The sequence below is a fragment of the Alosa sapidissima genome, chromosome 2, assembly GCF_018492685.1.
Source record: "Alosa sapidissima isolate fAloSap1 chromosome 2, fAloSap1.pri, whole genome shotgun sequence".
NCBI classification, from domain to species: Eukaryota; Metazoa; Chordata; class Actinopteri; order Clupeiformes; family Clupeidae; genus Alosa; species Alosa sapidissima.
The window spans coordinates 20,485,377-20,506,507 of record NC_055958.1 but is presented as its reverse complement, the minus strand read 5'-3'; the positions used below and the strand labels follow the sequence as shown (position 1 = coordinate 20,506,507).

Below are 21,131 nucleotides of genomic sequence, written 5' to 3'. Positions count from 1 at the left end.
ATAAACATTACATTCACATGTATTCATTTGGCAGATGCTTTTATCTAAGCCACTTACAGCAATAGAATAACATTTAAGCTACACAGCTAGAACAATAGAGTAACATTTAACATACAGTACAGAGGAGACCATAGCTATTTTACATTCATAACACCATACAAATTCATGACTGTGTATACAGTATGTGCATAATCAGCACGTTCACATAGAAAGTAAAGCACTCTTAACTCTGTACTGCCATAAAAAACAGGCCATCCATACGTTTTAAAGGGAAGCATGACAGATCATACAGAGTAGCAATTAAACGACAAAGATCTGAAGCCATGTATTGACCCAGACACCAAACTATGAGAACTTTTGACTTTACAGTTGGCCTTTTAACCATGTGGTCATGACATTCCCATGTCATGCTGCAAAACTATGGATACGTGTGGTGTAATACATTTAAAAAGCTTAGTCAGAGGTCAAATGTCTGGTCTGAAATCACCAGCTCAATTAGTCATCTGTGGCATTTGAGTAGGTGGAGTAGTCAAACAAGGAAGACCTTGCAAGCATGAATGCAAGCAGCCTGGGTTGTTAAATAGCGTGAATTAAATTGTACATGTGATTAATGTGATTCACTGGAAAAAGTATCACATTCATTTTAGTCTGTGTGAATTAGGGTTAAGGGTGAAAGTAAATTTTAGGCATTTTAGGTATTTTGAAATCATCTTTTTATGTAGATTAAGAATTCCAGGTCTACAAATCCTTCACAGAAAAAAAAAAATCACATTATGATTTTCCAACATCTCCAAAGCCAGTTGAAGGACCTTCATCAAACTTGGCATACCGGTACTTATTCACTCTAAGAGCCTGATGAACTGATAAGGTACTAAATGTATGTGGGGTCAAATGTCAAGGTCACATGTAGTTACTCTTAAAATACAGTATTTGGACAATATCTCCCAAAGAGGTTTAAGGATTTTCATCAAACGTAGAACAGTTAATCACTATATTTTCTTAAAGCCACACCCTTTAGATGTGAGCTGAGAAACATGTCCCACCTTTTTCCATACCATACTCAATACAAAGTCCTATATTGTACTAGTGAGCCAAGTATAGGCTGATACATTTTGGCCTGTAACATTAAGAAAAAACAAATAAATCAGCATAAATTACATATTTTCTTAAAGCCTGAGTTGTAACATGGCCCGCCTTCCTCCAAACCATGCACATAGGTGAACCATGTATACGGCTGATACATTTTGGCCTTGACCAATAAAAGAAGCAAATTCTAAATATAAAGTGTATATTTTTGAAAAGCCTATACCTTGTAGATGTGAAATAACATGAATTAAGACATGTCCCACCTTTTTAGTACTGTGGATCACCATGCACATTACATAATCCTGTATTGGTGAAGGAAGTGTACGGCTGATACATTTTGGCCCCAACCAAGGGGTTGGTGGTGTGTGTGGGGGGTGGGGAAGGGGCATAGTAGCCCCCTCTGGTCCATGGCCTATTTTAGTGTTAATTAACTGTGCTAGGTTTGATGAAGAGTCTTCAAACTGCTTGGGAGATATGCAACCACTGCATTTGTGTGTGTGACCCCGTGCAACCTTGACCTTTGACCCCACAATGTTGAGTAACTAATCAGTTCATCATGCCCTTATAGTAATTAATTATGTCCAGTTTGATGAAGAGCCTTAAACAGCTATGGAGATACGTATTTGATATATAATGATGTCCTAAGATAGCCTGGGTGCCATTCCGAACTTAGTCCCGCCCACAACATTTGAGGTCGGGAAGTCATATTCTGACTTGAATTGAGTATGACTACGTCAGGCTAGTCCTAAGAGGTTTTTTTTTTTTTTTAAATCTATTTGTAAAAAGGTTGACCCTGTGCAGCTGTACTCATGTATGATAAAAGATTCCCCACAGTCATTATTAGGTAGTGGTGCGTCACCATAGGGGGCTGGTGGTTTCTGGGAATGGGCGATGGGGGCGATAAGAGGATAACAAATTGTCCATGTGGACTTTGGGAGACTGCCCGTCTCACTCCAGACCTTGTACTGCTTACACATCTCCGTATGAGACCAAGTGCATGAATTTTTAAACATAAATTCATCAATTGTTCCAGACGTCACCCAGAAACAAAACAACAAATGTTGGATAAAAAGGGTTTGACATATCTAATGTTTTAAATCAGATAGGAATGTAATCTTAAGCCTCTTTTTTACTGTGGTTCTGTTCAGTTAGTGGTTGAGGCTTCAACATGTTCTATTTAGTTGTATTTTATTTGTCCCACTGAGGTTAAACATCATATACAGTAATGAAATGAGAGAAAATATGTGTTTGTGAAATATAGAGAAGTAACACCAGTGCTCCCTCAAGAGTTATAGAGTTAGAGTAGAGTTAGTAAGAGTTCTTACTTAGCAACTCAGAGAAGCCATTTTTGTAGCAAAAAAAGTACTTTAGTGTAAAACAAATTTTATGTCAGACATTTGTTAAATTTAATTCAAGCCCCCCTTTTTGGAACATGTGAAGGCATAAAAGATTCTCTGCTAATCAGTGATAATATAACCAGCATGTTATGTAAGCTTCATCACTGTGTTGTTGCGCTTCCTAATGATTTCTTCATGCATACAGGCTGGTTTATGCTGGTAGGACAATGTGAATTGTGGCCAACCATAATAGAATTTCCCTTGAGATCTTAAAAGACTCTTTGTTTGTAAACATCGATGAGTGTCCAGGATATGGCTGGTGACAGACAGTGAACGCAAAACATACCCACCCTTTTAGAGGACTCTAGTGACTAAAGGACTTTGGCACTGGTTGTGAGATAAATGTAACATCAGAAGACCACAAGGGGAAAAAAGACAATGACGAGAAAACATCCAGATGGACCAGAGGCGTATACTGGGAAATATGAGAGCGGAGCTATCAGGCTTTGTGCTCAACATACCCCTAGTCTGGTTTCATATACCCCCTAGGAGTTCATTTCTGATCCATTTGGATATTCTAGTATATTCTTTATTTTTATGCCACATCTCATTTACAGACAAATATTATAAAATGTTTCTTGGATTGTTTGCTCCCATGCCAAGAAATTGGCTTTTTCAGCATCATCAGAAAGCTGAGCCACGTTGAGCCGATACATCATGCATAAACAACATTAACCTTAGCAGTACACATAGTTGTGTGGCATAGCCCTTAAAAAAACTTTTGTTTTAGTAGCCTAAAATAATAACTTGATGTCTGACCAGAATTATGCTGTTTGTAATTCTTTCATAAAGTGCCCATCATGCCCATTCACACACCTCCATATGGAATGCTCCTCAGAAGGCTCTCTCAGTGCTACATGTCTGTGCAATCCCGCATCCCGTGCCAGCAGTTCTGCAATTTCAGCAGCACCTTGCGGGCGGGGTCTGTGTACTGCCTGTTGGCCAGCCCCAGGATGAAGGGGATGATGGCCATGCTCCCGATCCCCGTGCAGCAGAGGATGATGTGTGTCGTGCTGTTCTGGGACTTCCCGTCAGCCTTCAGCCACTTAAGCGTCACATTCACATAGATGACGTAGGGCACCCAGCAAAGCAGGAAGACCAGGGAGACGGCCGCCACGCACTTGGCGTAGCGCACGTTGAGCCGCTGCTCGCCGACCGAGGCCTGGTCGCGCACCCCGGCCCGGTGGAGCTTGCAGATGTCCCTCAGCTGCTTCCGGGTGATCCACAGCACCCTGCCCGTCATGCCTGCGATGAGGAAGATGGCCGGCAGCAGGAGGCCGTACACCTCCAGGTAGATGTAGGCCGTGGGGAAGACCTTCCTGTAGGAGCACATCCCGTTGTCGTCCAGGGGGTCCACCGCACACCCTGTCGCCCCCACGGTTTGGTTGAGAGTGCCGTTGACATTGATCTCGTCTTGGCTCCACTCGTTCCAACCGAAGGCGGGCAGGGAGGCGTAGAGCAGAGGGGGCACCCATGCCGCCAGCAGGGCCACAGGGAAGCAGCGGTGGACCCAGCACTGGCTGTAATGCAGGGGGCTGACGATGCACAGGTAGCGCTCGTAGTGCACCATCACCAGGTTGAACAGGTAGGACAGGAAGAGGAAGTTGGGGAAGGTGTGCACAAGCAGGCAGGTGTGGAAGTTCAGGCTCCGCTCCAGGGCCATGCGCGGGATGAAGGGCAGAGCCACACCCGTGCACAGGTCCGCCACCAGCAGGCTCAGGAAGAAGTAGTTGGGCGTGTTGTGCAGCTGTCGGTTGTAGAGGATGCCCACGATGATGACCAGGTTGGCCAGGATGATGGCTGTGGACAGGGGGATCGTGATGCAGGAGATGAGCCACTCTCTCGCCTCGAGTTCATCGCTCTCCATGACGTCTCACGTTAATTCCCCAGTGATCTTTTCAGCCCAGTGGTCTGCAATGAAAGCTGCCATATAATTCACATGGCTAAACTACAATGACAGAATGAGGACAAAATGATATCAGTGTCCTGGAGTCTGATGTGTTAATCTCTTATGTTTCTAGGAAAAGTAGGTGCAGGGGTGGCCTGCAGAGATTTTAAAAGGTAAACATTACCCAGATATGCCTAAACATTTATGTCAAGTTTTGGCAGTGTTTGCCTGTTTATGTCAGGCCATTTATTGTTTAAATATTAAATAAACAAACAGTCATAGACTTATGTGTGGCATGCAGAGGGTGCAGCTCCCTGCTGTTAAGATTGACAGATAACCAGCTACTGTCTGTCGTACTTTCAGGTTGTTTCATCAATGTTTTTTTCATCAAATGTGTTCCCAGTTTGTAATGAAACTTACAGTTCACAGTAAAATGGTCTACTTAACATCTGCATATCGTTGATTGCTAGTAGTAAAGGTCAAAGAAAATGAAAACATTAATTTATAACATTTCATGAAAGCTTAGTAGTCATTGTAAGGATTTAAAAGAGGAAGATGTATGTTACAATATACTGCATTCAAATCAGACACATTCTGCTGTGCACGTGATCTTTCACTCAAATAAATTAAAATTCATTCTTCTGAACTTCAGACAATAAAAGCACAAGCATAAGATCTCTGTTGCTGTTTTATCTGTTTAACAATCTGTAGCATCTCCTCTGTCCTGGGACTTAATAAGACACAGGCAGAGGCAGTGTGCATGAGGCATTCAACAAATATTTAACCCTTAAAGGTGTAGGTTTTTGAACATTCTAAGTTCCGCAACAATTGAAGGTTCTAAAATTCTATGTTGAATTCAATGAACCCAGATATTCTTTAGAACGTTCATTTCCCAACATTCCCGTCACACCGGTGTGACGGTACTCCTTTAAGGGTTAAATATTTACATAGGCTGATATCACATTGAATGGTTTTCACAATTCTCAAAAACATCATTAAGGTAATCTATTAAACCTGCAGTTCTGGGAAATCTTTAATCCCCAAAACAGAAATCCTCACAAGGCTTGACATTATGATGTTTTAAGTAACAGCAGTAAAGTCACCACTTGTAAAATACAACTATTTTAGAGAGAAGAGGGATATAGAGGTCAACAGCTCTAAATGAATGAAAACTTCTTTGTTTACCCTCTTTTAAGCATATCAAATACTTATAGCAGATGATCGACGGGAATAAACCAAATTTATTACTTGAAGTTTTGGTAAGCCATCTTCAACACAGGAAGGAAATGGTGCTGCCTCTTAAAGACATCTTTTCCTGCCATAATGTTACTGCTAAAAAACGTCCTCAATATCCACACACCCCAGGCAAAATGTTGACGGATTCGCTAAAAATAAACTGCTGCTATAGAGTAAAGTAAAAAAACTCACCTCCATTACCCCACTGTTTCCATGTCAGTCATTACTGACTAAACTCAGGGCTATTGAATGCTTTAAACCAGGATTATTCCATTACACTTGGTTTGTATTAAATAGTTGTTCTTCACTGTTTCCCATGCAGTTTAAGATACGAGTCGAAGAGAAATGCTGTAACTTTGCAGGATGCCTCTTAAAGGGGCAGACATCCTCAACTCTGATGCACCAGAGAAGAGAGTTGTTCTGCTGACAGAAATGATCCACCACGTATGCGTATTTATGTCAGTGGGTGGACGTATTTACTGTGTGTGTGTGTGTATGTGTGTGTGCGTGTGTGTGTGTGGTTAGTTGTGTGTGTGTGGTTAGATGTGTTTGTGTATTTGTGTTTGGGACTGAAACACACGTACATCTTTCTACTAATAACCACATGAAATATTAGCACCGTCATCATACTGATAATGGAAGATATAGTATAACCTTAAAATAACAGAAATATATATGAAATAATACCCCAAAGCTGGTATTCTGGTCTCCAAATCTCCTATTCTACTATTATGTTACAAATACTCACTTTCATATCCCACACAATAACCTCAGTGTCTGATAGAATCCAACTGACATGATCATGATACATTTTGAAAATCCCATCTCATCCCAGAGAACGATCGGATCAGTTGCCGTGAGCTGCTGGCCTGTTTTCCCCCATTCACAGACAGAGCAAACAGATTCATCACCTCCTGTCTCACCTGCACACCTGCGCTGTGGGGCTGGCCCTGATCATCAAGATTTAATGCATCACTAACCTGTCACAAAGGCAGTCCCTCTATCTCTCCGGGTGGTCAGCCATACTGGAGGTGGTGGTTTGGGCGACAGGACAAGCTAACGTCATTGCAGAGTGGGCAGTTGACCTGCAAAACAAATGCTAATTATGGTGCCAAGGGAGACATGTGCAGGAAAGAAACACTTTGGTTGTGAGAGACATACTCCCCCTTCCTGCGGGACGCAGGGGCGAAAGGGATTATCTGGGGTGGAAGCCATTGATCATTTTGTAGCACTCTGTTTCCCCTGCTTTGCCATCTGGATGGTATTCTCTGAGAAATCCTTGCAAACACACAAATCATGCAGGAGGCAGCTCCAATGTTTAAAGGGTCACTGGGGCGACACCGTCCATGATAAGGTGAGAGGAATTGACTCCCTAAACACATCTGCAAACTGTCATGTGTGATAGAAAAAATATTTTGTCATGTCAAAGTAAACTTTTTAAAATAACCTCTTAACCCCCCCTCCCCTTTTTGTATCACATTTGACACAAGTTCCTTATGTGAGAGTACAATGAAATATAGTCAGGGCTAATTTGGAAACACTGGTATTATTGAAATACTCTTATGCTTTTCATGAGAAGGCTCCAATTAAATCTTTGGAAAAACGGATATTACATTTCAGAGGTAGCCTGGAAATAGGCCTGCTACTATTTGCACTACTAGGGGGAAACATATTCACCGTATTTAGAGTGTTTAAGGTTGGTTTTCTGCTCATCTACGGAATATTAGCACTGGCGGATAACACAAAGTTAATATAAGTTGCATTCAAATGCAATTCAAAGTCCAAATCAAACAACATTATTGTGACAAACCTTAGACAGCCACTGGCTCTGGTCACAAAAGTCTGTAAGCTAAAAGACCATAGCTGCAGCTTACTCAAAAAACAAATACGCCAACAGCTATAAAACATGTTAAATGTTTTTGCCAGAATTTTATTTATGCTAATCATGACACTCACCAGCCCTGGACAGGAAGTGCTGCCTCTTCTAGCACTATAATTGCTAGTAAACGACTCCATTTCCTAGCAACACAAAAACAACGATAAAAAAGTCCATTTCAACCTTAATAAAGCAGGACACTTTAGGCAGTCACATCCCCATTCATTATCTTGGCATTCTTCTGTGAGGAGCATTCCCAATCAATGTAGGCTATTTCCTGAACTAATAAGCTACTAATTCCATAGGGACCACCAACCCTTGCCTAAATACAATAATTTACCATTGGGACGATGGGTCTGTGCAAAATATATAAAAAAGAAAATATATTTTAGCTTTTGATTTCAACAACATTATGAGACACTAGTATAACGATACTGGCTAAGGCTACCATACCATGGGGAGGGCTGTAATAAATTTTGCTCCGCTGACCTGCTGCAAGCACTGCAAGAGTCTGAAAATGTCTATGGTGCCCCCTCGTGGACAATATGTTTTCGGTGACGGCATCAAGTGTCTAAAACGACCCAAGGATAATAAAACATTACATAGTTGGGCATCATGGTTTATTCTGCTACTTTATTATTTTACATTTGATATATATAGAGATGGTTAACAAATAATATGTGCAAGATAACCCATGAAAATAATCGTATATGCCTTTTATACAGCTTTAAAAGGGTGAAAACAGGCTTAAAATGGTCAGAATGACATGACTCCCCAAATGAATCCTCATCTGAGAAGTTAATTATTTATGTATGCATAACATAAATATTTTTAAAAACTTTTGGAAGAATCACTTAATAATTTTCAAAAGACAGTTTATTGCTAAAATGTCCACATGAGCAGAGATCAAGCCCTAAATAGGGACACAACTCATTGACCAAATGTTATGCCAGTGTTAGCGTTAGCATTAGCCAATGTAGAACCACTAGCTGGGTTCCAATTATCAAGCTAAATCTAGGCAAACAAAGGCATCAAAGGCTAATTGTGTCCCCATGATCACCTGGAGTGCGTATTTGTGAATCTGTGGGGCTTCCTGAGGGGGTATTGTACCGTTATTTCGGGAATAACATTAGAAGCTACGAAATTTTGATTTGTAGTACAGTAATGGTAGCTAGCTGGTATTTAGCTGTGCAGTATGTACATTGAGTAAACCAAAGATTTTGAGTAAACCTCCCTCATCATGATACCTTGACATGCTAGTGAGAGAACTAGCAGCCTGGGCTTTTAGCTCAATTACTAGCACGCTCGCCTCCCGATCCGAGGTGCTAGAGAGCAAATATACATTCAGCCAGCTCAAAGAGCTGTCTTCCAGAGAAGTATACACTACAATTCCAGCTGTTATCAACCAAAGGCCATCTTAGTGCCAAAAGTTAACCAAACCAATACCTGTGGTGAACTTGGGCAATAACAGAGAAGGAAAAGTGGGGTGAGCATGCAATCAAACTGATGCTTCACTTCAGCCAGAACTGTCTGATCCACCTGCTATAAACTCACTCCTTCCTCACTTTCATGAAAAAGCTGCCAGCTTTGCCATGGTCAGACATCCCAGATAGCAAAATCAGATTGGCAGATAGCAGACCGCTGGTGGTATGCCACCGGTGGCGTGCCACTTGTGGTCCGCTGTTGGACCACCATCTCTTTAAATTTAACTTCACAAATATTAAGAAAAGTTAATAAAATGATATGTGGGGTATAACTGAACAAATGAAAAAGATTTTAGACCATTAGTGGAAAAATATTAGGCAATTTGTCTGCAACCCACCAGCGGACCGCCAGAGAACCGATGAGCAAAATGCCAGCGGACCGCCAGCTACAGTATGCCCCCAGTGGACCGACAGTGGTCCGTCAGCCTCTTGCTATCTGGGATAGTATAAATGTTGTAAAACAATTGACAGAGCACCTAAATTCTGGCCAGGTCCCAGTTATGGCATTTGACCAACCACTATATACATTTACAAAAATGGTTCAGTGGAGTGATCCAGACTGTTATGGAGAGAGGTTTGTGATGCTTGGTGGGTTACACATAGAGATGGCTCTATGGAACACAATCGGATAACTTTTAGATGGAAGTAGTTGAACAACTGCACTATGTGATAATGGGGTGGCTACCTCTGGAACAGCAGACTCCTTCTAAAGGGTGGGCCCAATGGAAACCATTTCTAGAAGTAAAGAATGCCTTCATTGCTATGACAGCAAATCCTTTTCAACTGCTTAGCCAGGAATCAAACATGTTTGCATTGCTGGAGAAGTACACTTGTGTTCTTTACGATAAGAAAACGGATCTTGAAAAAGTCAATGATCTCAGGAAGGACTTGTTTTCTCAAATATGTCTCTCAATGGAAAATATCCCTCCCACACAGGCTGCACTGATACAGCATTCAAATAGAGCAGTGTACTAAGCTAGCATTTGGTCCAAAGGTCTGCAGGCTACCCAGTCAGTGCCTTCTCCTGAAAAATATGGATGGACCAAATTAGATGATTTTTGGACACCTTTATGGACACTTTTACCAGAGGCAGCCAAAGTATGTAGAGAACCTCTTAAATGTGGCAGCAAAGGTGAGCCTCTCTGCTCTCGAAAGTGCCGATGCCAGGATGCTGGGTTGCCTTGCACAGTATTATGCCAATGTGCCAGAGCATGTGAATAGATGCAAATATGCAGTATGTAGACTAGGACTAATGTAATCTAGTGTGGTGTTTTACTGTGTCTTAAGAAGTTGCAGGGGACATGTGTGCTTAATTGTATGTTTTTTATGAGGTCTGCCTGAGGTGCTTGAGTGTCTGTGTTTATAGTATCCTTGAGACAATTGGTGGATATATAGATAGCCATAGTGTAACCGTATTGTCTGCTTAAAACAGAGACATATCTATAAGACACTTATACCTAATTTCATGCTTTAAGGAGGTTGTTTAGGTGGCCTTTGAAATAGCTGCCAATTGTGTGGATAGGCAGTGCAGCCTTTTTTCAATTTCTTTAAAAATTCACTTCCCGTTTGAGATTTCTTGGAGTAATCTTCCAGGATAACGTAGGATCACCCAAGGGACATATATCAAATTTCAAGCTTTTAGGAGGTTGTTTAGGTGGCCTCTGTGGCCACCCCTTCTATGATGTCTTAGGGTCATGCAAGGAATATATAAGCTTTTAAGAGGTTTAGGTGGTGATTGAGTTAGCTGCCAAATTTGTGGTGGAGAGCGCAACATTTTTCAAATTCTTTAAAAACTCACTTCCTTTTTGAGATTTTTTTGGGCACCCCTTCTAGGATGTCTTAGGATCACCCAAGGAACATACAGTACATACCAAATTTCAAGCTTTTAAAAGGTTGTTTAGGTAGTGTTTGAATCAGCTGACAATTTTGTGGCGGGGAGTGCGGCATTTTTCAATTTCTTTAAAAACTCACTTCCTGTTTGAGATTTCTTTGGGCACCCCTGATGTCTTAGGATCACCCAAGGAACATGTATACCAAATGTGAAGCTTTTAAGAGGTTGTTTAGGTGGTCTTTGGATTAGCTGCCAATTTTGTGGCGGGGAGCGCAGCATTTTTCAATTTCTTTAAAAACTCACTTCCTGTTTGAGATATTTTTGGGCACCCCTTCTAGGATGTCTTAGGATCACCCAAGGAACAAACATACCAAATTTCAAGCTTTTAAGAGGTTGTGAAGGTGGCTTTTGAATCAGATGTCATTTGTATGGGGGGCCATTTTGAATTTCTTCAAAATCTCACTTCCTGTTTGAGATATTTTTGGGCACCCCTTCTAGGATGTCTTAGGATCACCCAAGGAACATATCTACCAAATTTCAAGCTTTTAAGAGGTTGTGAAGGTGGCTTTTGAATCAGATGTTTGTATGGGCGGCCATTTTGAATTTCTTCAAAATCTCACTTCCTGTTTGAGATATTTTTGGGCACCCCTTCTAGGATGTCTTAGGATCACCCAAGGAACATATCTACCAAATTTCATGCTTCTATCCACCGCGTAACGATTTTTCACATAATCTCCCCTACTACACAGCCATACAATAACAGTCACATTTTAGACGTCATTTTAGGCATGTTCCATATAGCTGCTTAAAATCATCTAGGCCTAGTACGATACAAACTAGTCTTCCCAACTTGCAGTATCTGTGTTCCGTTTAAAGAAAGACTACATTATCATTTTTTTATTTGCATCTTGGATGGCGAAGAGTGAGCAATTAAAAAATCCCATGCTGAGATCTATTTCTATCGACTAGGGTGGATGACAGGAGGTTGGGGGAGGGGTCGAGAGAGCTCGCACGCTGAGCTGTGTTGTTAGGGAAGTGACGTCGCAATTGGATAGGGAGCTCTCAAATGTTGCAAGAGGGATAATATGCTTCTCATTTGATTATTTTTTTTAATAACGACAGGAATTTGCAATTCGTCAAAGTATTTGAGGTATGAATTGGATAGGTGCCCTTGTCGTGCAAGCAGCAACTGAAATACCGGTGTCGACGTCGCGTAGCCAGCTGCTGCCAGGTTCATACGATGGCGACAAGGCTGAGCGGCTTCGGGAAGACCTTTGGATCTGTTAACGTTAGCCGGATTTATACTTTATTTCTCCTGTTTTTAGTTGTACAGTGTCATATTTGTAAACATGAAGTACCTCATCGTTCAGAGGTATGCCATTTCATTGCAAACTAACTTTCATAGTGGTTTTGGCGTTTTAACGCTTTAATCCAAGCTGCAGCTAATTCTCGTTATGACAGGCAGCTTGCCATTGCTAGCTAGCTAACCACAGGAGTTTTAGATGGGCTCTGGTTCAACGCTGTTGATAGTTTGCTAAGTAAAGTGTAGCTTTTGGATGTGCAATAACGTTAACGTTAAGCATGCACTGTCGTGAAAAGGAATTTACTAAATTACCTCAAGGTTTAGAGTTGGCTAACTCTGGAGACTTGTCATGCCACTTACATGCAAACGGTGCTTAAAATATGTATCCTCAATGTTTAATGACAACACACGTTTTTTTAACTTTAGCTTTTATATTCTTTATAGGTAATTCACAAAGTGTATCTAAAACCAGAAAGACTCACTAAAAGGAGCATCGATCAGCAATTAGATATAAAGATAATTTATGACCAAAGTGTTGATAGGTAAGTAATACCCATATTGTCTTCACCAATAAGATGAGTGGGCTGCACATGCAATTATGCTGTCCGTTTTTTTTTCTTTTTATTGAATTCTGAATGTCAATATTTTGTTAGGCTACCTGAAGACCAAGGGAAACTTGTGAAGGTATGTTGATGGACCTTTCTTGCAAACAGTCCCAAACTTGTATTTCTTGTGATGTCTCAGTCAAAGTGGAAAACTTAAGTAGACTTATGGCTTATGTTCTGGTTGTAAATGGTTTGTTTTCCTCTAAAGGAAAAGCTATTTCCTCAAGCAATCGATTATCTTCAGAAAGCATTCAGAGTCCGAAGACGAGCAGGCCCTGTACTACTCAGCAGGTAACTTTTGCCTCTCTTTCTCAAACACACACACACATACACAGGTAGTTTATTATATTTAATATCATGGGCATAACTTTCCTTGTTATTTGGTTTCCTAATTTGTGCATGAACCGTTCCCAATTAGACAATGTGCAACCAATCAGTACTTGCGGAAGAAAGATGACCCTCATCGTTACTGCCAGGGAGCCTGTGCACAGGTCACCAGATGTGGACCAGTGGTTGTTCCAGAGCACCATTTGCAGGTAATCACAGTTAATATATCATCCAAAACTTTTAGTGCCATTCTATCAGTCTTTTTTTTTTTTTTTAATTGGATTGCCAAGTTGGCCATTGCAACTGCAAGAGAGAGCCTTTTTTTACACATCCACATCACAGACTAAGTGGCCTGCAACAGTTAATCAGATCAGGAATTTAGACTGAGCAGGATGATGGGGGGGTGGTGACATTGGCCATATGCTCTGCGTAGTCTGTGATTACATTCTGTCAGCATCTTTTAAGGATACTGAGGCATTGCCTTGTCCTATCTCATCCAGTCCAATGGCACATGGAAACATTTTTTACCTCTGCCACTACCTACTCTTAGCACTTGTCTGCTTCCACATCTGATTTGATTATTTAGGGAAATGCTTAAGAAATGATCGCATACTTCCACTTCTTCTGTTTCTTCAGCAATGTAAAGTGTGCAGCGAGACGGGCAAGTCGTGCGGGCCGGCCGGGCCCCCTGATGGAGACGGGGTGGAGGGGGCGGACTTTGTGCTGTACGTGAGCGCCGTGACCACGGAACGCTGTGGGCAGGAGAACATTGTGGCCTATGCAGCCTACTGCCAGCTGGAGTCTGAACTGGACAGGTGCACAAAAGCATAAACACGCAAAACACATGGACAAACACAAAGCTGACCAAGATGCCTTGTTTTATCCTTTTGTGGCTGTTAACATTTGTGCACCCATTTTGAACAATGCAAGACATGCATTTTATTACTGCTTGTACTGAGTGGGTATTGCACCTTGTTATGACCTCTGCAAGCTGTGTTATGGGAGCCTCCTGGATTGTTTGGTTTTTGTTGCTGATGTTCCTGAAATTTGATATTCAAGCTTCATCCTGATGTTGACTTTATTCCCTCTTTTCCGAACATTGGTAGGCCCATCGCTGGTTATGCCAATCTGTGCCCCCGTATGATCTCCACCCTACCTCAGGAGTTTGAAGGCATGCTGTCCACGGTCAAGCATGAGATCATACATGCCCTGGTAAATGCCCTCACGCTCCCAAAGAATGCATATCCCCCTTAAACATGAAGTCTTTTTAAAACGTTGTGTTCTGTCCTGTAGTCATATCAGTTGACCTGAGTGGATGATTGCTGTGTGTGTGTGTGTGTGTGTTTCTGTTGACAGGGTTTTTCAGCAGGGCTCTTTGCATTCTATCATGATGATGATGGGAAACCACTTACCCAGCGTTTTGCGAGTGGCTTACCAGCCTTCAATGAGAGGTGGCCTATTACTTTTACCACTTCTGTTTTCAGAAAATTGAATGGTGAAAATATTGACCCCAGCCTCAGAGCTGCTCATTGCTGTCTGAAATTTGATTCTTTCAATTTTCACCTGAATTGATGTTATTTGTGGAGTATAGATCACAATTTGTTCATAACTTCATTGTCTGTCAAACTGCATGATTTGTTTTAATAATGACATGATCTATTCTTTCAGCTTAGGACTGTTCCAGTGGAGCGATAAGGTGATTCGGAGGGCCACGCGACTATGGGACATTCGCGGCCAGCGAATGGTCCGGCACGAAGTCTACCTCTTGGTGACCCCACGCGTGGTGGTGAGGCTGCTTTTAGTGCTCAGCAAAGCAACATCTAAATCCAGCTCCTGCTAGCCTAAGCACAGTGCTAAGTGCTGTATTACTTATTCTGCATTTTATTCATGCTAAGTCAAAGGCTCCGCTGTTCCATCTCGCGCTCCTGTCTTGTGTGTCCACAGGAGGAGGCCAGGAGGCACTTTGACTGCCCCATCCTGGAGGGCATGGAGCTGGAGAACCAGGGGGGGATGGGGACCGAACTCAACCACTGGGAGAAGAGGCTGCTTGAGGTAAGGGCTGTTGGGAGCCTCATGGCCCCTGAAATTGGGCAACGTTGCTCTGCTGCCAAGAAACACGTGAAAATAGTTCCCACATTCAAAAGCCTGATGCAGAAGTTGCTTGGTCTCCTAAATGTCATGAAAAGTGTCAGTGAGTGGGCATGTCCAATTGCTCTACACAATTCTAATAAACTCGACCATTGCTTTTAACAGAATGAAGCGATGACTGGATCTCACACACAGAACAGAGTGTTCTCAAGAATAACGCTAGCCATAATGGAGGACACTGGGTAAGGATTCCCTGCAACATCAGATTTGAGCCATTCTTTTAACAGTTGTAGTTGTTAAGCGGTTTACTCATTTTTCCTACTCATTTAGGTGGTACAGAGCAAACTACAGCATGGCAGAGAACTTGGAATGGGGCAAAGGTTTGGGATGTGACTTTGTCATGAAGAGCTGCAAATTCTGGATGGACCATCAGCGGCGGACGTAAGACAATGGATGGCGCATAACCTTGCAAATATGTAGGAGGTCCAAGTAATTACTAATAACGCTTCACCATTGGGTAGGCCTGATGCATTGCCTAATACAGGAGCCCGTAGTATACATTCTGGAAATCTGTCTTCCTTTAGTTTGCTATACAAAGCTTGGGTTGACCCAATATGGGATGTTCCCCTCAAAAGGAGCATTGTCTAACCCTTGCCTGATATTTCACCCTGTGTTACCTTGTCATTCACTAAAGGCCACTAGAGGGCGTTGTGTTTCTCTTGTGTGTCTGACCTGTGTTGTGGTTTCTCCCAGGAGGCGTAGTCTGACCCCATACTGTGACTCTGTGAGGAGCACACCCCTCCAGCTTACCTGCAGGCAGGACCAGCTGGCCGTGGCCGTGTGCAACCTGCAGAAATACCCACTGGCTCTCCCCCTGGAGTACCAGGTAAAACAGGGCACGGCACACCGTACAGTCACTCACGACACGTAATAAACGGGGAAGTAAGAATCACTTGGTTTGTTTCAGGCATGTTTGGAATTCATAGTAAAGTGTGGCTCAATACATAAACAATGCTCATAAAATTGGTTGAGTGGCTTATTGATGACACACAAGCGCCCTTTCATCTTCAACCGAGCCATCTGACCCCCTGCAGTATTTTGACCAAATTGCTGGTGTGCCATCGTCGGAGCTGCCCTCGTACGGTGGTGCTGTAGAGATCGCAGACTTCTGCCCGTTCAGTCAGGAGTTCAGCTGGCACCTGAGTGGGGAGTACCAGCGCAGCTCCTATTGCCGCATCCAGGAGAACCAGCCAGGTGAGGCAAGACTAAGCCATCACACACACACACCCTCTGCTTATTTTAGCATGCTGCTAAAACTCATTGTGCTGCCGTTTCAGAGGTCAATGAGCAATATGTGTATTCTCTGTACTAGTTTATCATTACATGTGTGATTATCCCTCCTGAGAGTATTGTACAACTGTACAGTTCTACGTACATGTACTCCCGGAGTAATGTAACTTGAACTGCTACTGCCTTGCAGACGCATGGAGGAATTATGGGGCAGAGCAGTATGGGCCCAACTCAGTGTGTCTGTACCAGAAGTCCCCCTTCACCATGGAGCAGTGCACCAGACGCATGACCTACCCCGACTGGGGCAGCGGCTGCTACAAGGTACACCAACGCTGCGGTGACACTCAGTCAGGATGACCGGCTCTTTGGTTTCACCCGCAGTGTAAAGCTCTAACGCCACTCTACCACGAGTCCATTCTACCACAGGGCATTTTCCTTCTCTGTTTTAAAGATTTTGGTAGCATCACCTGCTGTCCAAATTCAGAATGTGAGTCAGTGAGGTCAGCCCAGGGAGCGGTCAGGTCACTCCCTTCCTGTCCTGCAGCGCTGTTGTGATGTCAGGCCCAGTCTTTGTTTTTGTTTCCCCTGCAGGGCTCCTCAGTATTGTACAGCTGATCATAGAGGTTGAGCCTTAGCTGTGGGTGTGTGTTGTTCCTCTGCAGATGTCCTGCTCTGACCAAGGGCTGACAGTGTGGGTGCAAGGCCAGTCCTTTCTGTGTGGGCAAGCTGGCCAGCTCCTCAATATCAACGTGCGCTCCAACGACTGGGTCTACAGCGGCATGCTGGTCTGCCCTGCCTGCTCAGACTTTTGCGGCTCCTGCCCACTCCCACACCAGCTGCCGCTAATCAACAACACACGGAGCGCTAAGATTGGTGAGCCTCCTGTCGATCTGTTCCACGAGCCAATACTGTAATACCAACTAAGGGATGCTGTCATGCTAAGAGTTCACAGTTTGCTACTTTTATCAGCCAAATTACACTCATCACTAATGCTGGATGTAATGCAAATGTCTATACAGTGCGTAAATCAGTGAGCATTTCTAATGAACACCTCACTCTGAGCATCTCTTCTAATGGTATTTCTGTGTCTCCCCTTCGCAGACCCCTGCTCCAGCTCCTCCGGCCTGGTGGTGACTCTCTGGCTGCTGCTGTTAAACCTCACCCCCCTCCTGGCTGGGTACCTCCTGTGTGGCTAACAGGGGTTAGCCCATCTCATGAGCCTGGAGGGAGTCCAACCCGAGGGCCAGCTCCCAGCCCGTGAACTACTGGGACCCCGATCCTGCTGCAGGGGGAGAGAACCTGAGTGCAGCAGGATCTCCGCAAAGAACAGCAGTTCACATCCATGGTCCCAACTGTAACAAGCAGGGAGGTACACCCATCAGAGCCTGTGGCAGAGAGATGCTGTGGGAAAAGCCATTGATTGCACTCCTTTATAATCTAGCTAAGTGCCAGGATGTCATAGTTCACTGTCAGAAGCCATAGGCTCCAGGGCTGGAGAGAGGCAGGTGTTCTCTTGATGCGCAAGGTGCTAAATGACGTCCAACTGTCCATCCATCCCCAGGGAGAAGGTAGCATTTTCTACAGTACTGGGGACATGTCAGGCAAATACCCTGTCCTCCTGCTGACCAAGAGTTGTGCTTTTCTGTTGAGGGAGAAATATACAAACTTTGTTTTCTATGATTCTGATGGATTGGTATGAAAGTTGTTCTGTAATTGTGCATTGGGTAAACAAAAATGGTGGCTAACACTATCTCCTAACAGGATGTGATGCGAGCAAAATTTACCGATAAAACAGACATACAAGACAGCCGCTTGCCCGGATTCTATTAGGATATGGTATAAGACTCTAAAATGTGCTGAGTTTTTGAAGATGTTTAATGTTGTTTGGTCTGGAAACTAGTGGTATGTGTGTGTATAATGTGAGTTGTGTGCCTGAGATTAGGCAAGTACCGTAAAACAAATATGTGAATGTGAAGGACATCAAGTTTAGCTACAAATGGGACAAAAGATTTTAGATTTGAATCATGGTTCCTCATGTTTTCCTTGGTTGAACAACCAGTAGTTCTGTTCAGTCAGATCCTTATGTTATGTTGATCCCAAAATGTGTAGTGACACTCATCTGTAGTTACGTTTTGTTCAGTGGAGTTGGCTGAATATAATTTTTATCCTGCACTCCATCCAGCTGTTGAACATTTGAACTGCTGAACATTTAGAAATGTAGAGATGTTAAACATGTCAATTGCCTCAAGTTCTAGAGTAAAGTTAAACCGCAGAGGCTCAAAACTTCTGCTGTTTGTTTACAAAGAATCAACTTGCTCTCCTCCTTGCAGACTGTTTAATTCTTGACCTTTTTTCCACCCTTATATTAAGCTAATTTATTTCTACATTTCTTTCCATGTATCAAGATGAAGTATCTTTAGAAACCCAGTGGAGATATAAAATCGGCCACACGGATGGTTATGCGGTGGCAGCTATGCTGACATACTTTGTGTTGTTTACAGTTGAAGGAGAAACCCTATTCCTGAACTGCTAACAATGGGTCAGGAGGCAAATGAAGTTGCACAGATTATCAGAATGTTACTTTTCAATTTTTTTATATTAATTATTTATTTTTAATTACAGCAGAAATTGATTTTATGGAAAGGGCTGGCACGATACTTGCAATGATTTATGTGTATACGTATGTGTGTGTATATATATCTATTTAAACCCCAGCCCCCCACATCAACTGCTTTGCCAGTAGTGATTTTTATCGCACAGAACAAATGAGCCTTAATATGCCAGGAGTCCAGTTCTATTGAGAACAGTGGCCGTTTATTTAGGAATTCTGCACCACAATGCCTACCAATCATGATATCTTTTTTTTTTCTAAATGATTTCTAAAAAAAGTGGTAATGTGGTAGGTTCTGAACATCTCTGTTGTGTTTTTGTTTTCAGATACATTCTGAAATGTGGGAGTATCCTCCCATATGACTGACTAAATGGAAGGACCACATTTTCATGTGTAGTGTAGTTCACAGAGATTAATTCAGTGTTTATTTCCCCCCCTGTATTGTATTTGTGCATTTGTATAAATTATTGTAAACACACTTACTAGTTTGATTATGCTCATCCAACTCTGACCTCTGTTACTGTATTATTACATCATATAATAATTGTTAATGCTATTGAAAGTTGAATTCCCCTCTTGTTGGTTAATTCAGGACACAACGTTATATGCAGTGTTTTACTTGTTATTCTTGTCTGGCGCTGATGTGAATTATAATATTATCCCTGATCTGACAGAATTAATGGAGACCTCTGATGACGATTGTGAGCTATATTTTATTGAAGCATTTGTAACAAAAAAGTTCTGATGGCTCTACAGTAGAAGTGTGTGTGTGTGTGTGTGTGTGTGTGTGAGAGAGAGAGAGTGAGAGTGCATACCGTTTTATATATACAGTAATCTAAGGGTTTAGATCATGTCTCTTACATTTTACTTGATATGTGTAACATTGACATGATCTCTTTGGTTTTACAATTATTTATTTTTTTAATGTGATAGAAATGTGTGATATAATTTGTGATGTACCATAGACATCTTTTTCATTTTTAACAAATTTATTTGTGTGGCCAGTAGAATTTGTTTGCTTAGCTGAAGAGATTGATAGTCTAACAGTACTTTGTGGTGGAAGATACTGGCTTTTCTTTACTATATCTGTATAGATTGCAAATTAAAGAAATTGTTAAAGTAATAAAATTTACTTTTTCTCAGGCATTCTTTGAGGCCAAGAAAAAATGATTCTGTACTTTCAAACAGCCATTCAACATTTTCCCTTTTTCCATGTCTTCTGTCTTAAGATATTTATAACTGAATAAAAAATTTGTCTCTGAATAGTCTCTCTGTTAAAAAACTGATGGCATGCAATGAATGTGAAAACGAACAAAGTGTCATTCCTACAGTGAGTCTAATAATAATCTTTCTTCATTTTCTGCTCTGACCAAAAGACAACAAAAATATGTGTATATATCTTTTAACTGCAATTGGACTGAACATGATATTAACACATATGAATGCATAACACAAAGATATGTCTATGCAGGTTAGCACTAGATTAGGGCTACAAACATCAGTTTGCTTGCAGGCCTAGATATGTGTCCATTGTAAATTTTGATTAGGGCAACTTATTAGCCTATGCTTATCACAATTAATTGCTCTGAGAAGATTCAAGACAAATTGTGGGGGGGGGGGGGGGGGGCACAGATAGCATGTTTTGTCTATGGTTAGTAAGATAATGTCCTTATTTTCTTAGGGAAAGCGTTGCTACACTGATGGCCTAAAGCAGTGGTTCTCAAACTTTTTCTGTCATTCCCACTTTGGAAGGCCCACCTGACTCCCATCAACTCGGAAAAACGGTAATGTTAAAAAAAATTGGTTCCACGTTGCATTTCCTGTTTTGGTCTGCTGGATCAGATGCTATTTTATTACTCCTTAATGCAGTCTGACCAACTATTTAAATTGTTCCCTGTTAAATTTAAGTATATTGTTTTGCTTTGGACAAAAGGGTGATCGTATTTTAATTCATATGTCGGTCTGTTTATGACTCCTATGTTTGTGTGTGGCTATTTTGTTTTGAATCTATGATCTTGTCAAAAAAAAAAAAAAAGAAAGGCATTAATAAAGATAAAAAAAAAAAAAATGTCCTCCTGATCATCGCGCCCACCTGACATGTCACTAGTG

At 42.0% G+C, this 21,131-nt stretch overlaps 2 protein-coding genes across 14 annotated transcripts; one reads left to right on the top strand and one right to left on the bottom strand.

The window, feature by feature from the left end:
- Nucleotides 1–22: 22 nt before the first annotated feature.
- On the bottom strand, nucleotides 23–8,015 carry gpbar1 (G protein-coupled bile acid receptor 1). Of its 11 annotated transcripts, XM_042081793.1 has the most exons (6): nucleotides 7,937–8,005; nucleotides 7,564–7,626; nucleotides 7,418–7,456; nucleotides 7,285–7,336; nucleotides 6,588–6,692; nucleotides 23–4,394 (listed from the first exon to the last, which is right to left on the bottom strand). In XM_042081793.1, exon 6 carries the CDS (start codon nucleotides 4,348–4,350, stop codon nucleotides 3,337–3,339), a length of 1,014 nt encoding a protein of 337 aa, XP_041937727.1. In that variant the 5' UTR covers nucleotides 4,351–4,394; nucleotides 6,588–6,692; nucleotides 7,285–7,336; nucleotides 7,418–7,456; nucleotides 7,564–7,626; nucleotides 7,937–8,005; the 3' UTR covers nucleotides 23–3,336. The 11 variants fall into 11 exon arrangements, with proteins under 11 accessions (XP_041937727.1, XP_041937700.1, XP_041937717.1 ...); XM_042081766.1 differs by lacking the exon at nucleotides 7,285–7,336; XM_042081783.1 differs by lacking the exon at nucleotides 7,285–7,336 and having other exon boundaries at nucleotides 7,418–7,449.
- A 3,809-nt stretch (nucleotides 8,016–11,824) lies between these two features.
- Nucleotides 11,825–20,285, top strand: lmln (leishmanolysin-like (metallopeptidase M8 family)). 3 transcript variants are annotated; one of them, XR_006026973.1, is made up of 18 exons: nucleotides 11,825–12,170; nucleotides 12,546–12,643; nucleotides 12,755–12,785; nucleotides 12,915–12,997; nucleotides 13,125–13,242; nucleotides 13,670–13,848; nucleotides 14,140–14,245; nucleotides 14,390–14,484; nucleotides 14,702–14,819; nucleotides 14,978–15,085; nucleotides 15,287–15,363; nucleotides 15,452–15,562; nucleotides 15,875–16,007; nucleotides 16,216–16,375; nucleotides 16,602–16,732; nucleotides 17,074–17,284; nucleotides 17,513–17,780; nucleotides 19,349–20,285. XR_006026973.1 is itself a non-coding variant. In XM_042081762.1 (17 exons), exons 1-17 carry the CDS (start codon nucleotides 12,039–12,041, stop codon nucleotides 17,605–17,607), a joined length of 1,902 nt encoding a protein of 633 aa, XP_041937696.1. In that variant the 5' UTR covers nucleotides 11,825–12,038; the 3' UTR covers nucleotides 17,608–20,285. The 3 variants fall into 3 exon arrangements, 2 of the variants coding, with proteins under 2 accessions (XP_041937696.1, XP_041937695.1); XM_042081762.1 differs by having other exon boundaries at nucleotides 11,825–12,086; nucleotides 17,513–20,285; XM_042081761.1 differs by having other exon boundaries at nucleotides 17,513–20,285.
- The last annotated feature ends 846 nt before the right edge of the window (nucleotides 20,286–21,131 follow it).

Coding starts and splice junctions, on each gene's coding strand:
- gpbar1 (XM_042081767.1), bottom strand. CDS start 4,350: ATGGAGAGCGATGAACTCGAGGCGAGAGAGTGGCTCATCTCCTGCATC.
- lmln (XM_042081761.1), top strand. CDS start 12,039: ATGGCGACAAGGCTGAGCGGCTTCGGGAAGACCTTTGGATCTGTTAAC. Junction 15,364..15,451: donor GCCATAATGGAGGACACTGG/GTAAGGATTCCC, acceptor CTACTCATTTAG/GTGGTACAGAGCAAACTACA. Junction 15,563..15,874: donor ATGGACCATCAGCGGCGGAC/GTAAGACAATGG, acceptor GGTTTCTCCCAG/GAGGCGTAGTCTGACCCCAT.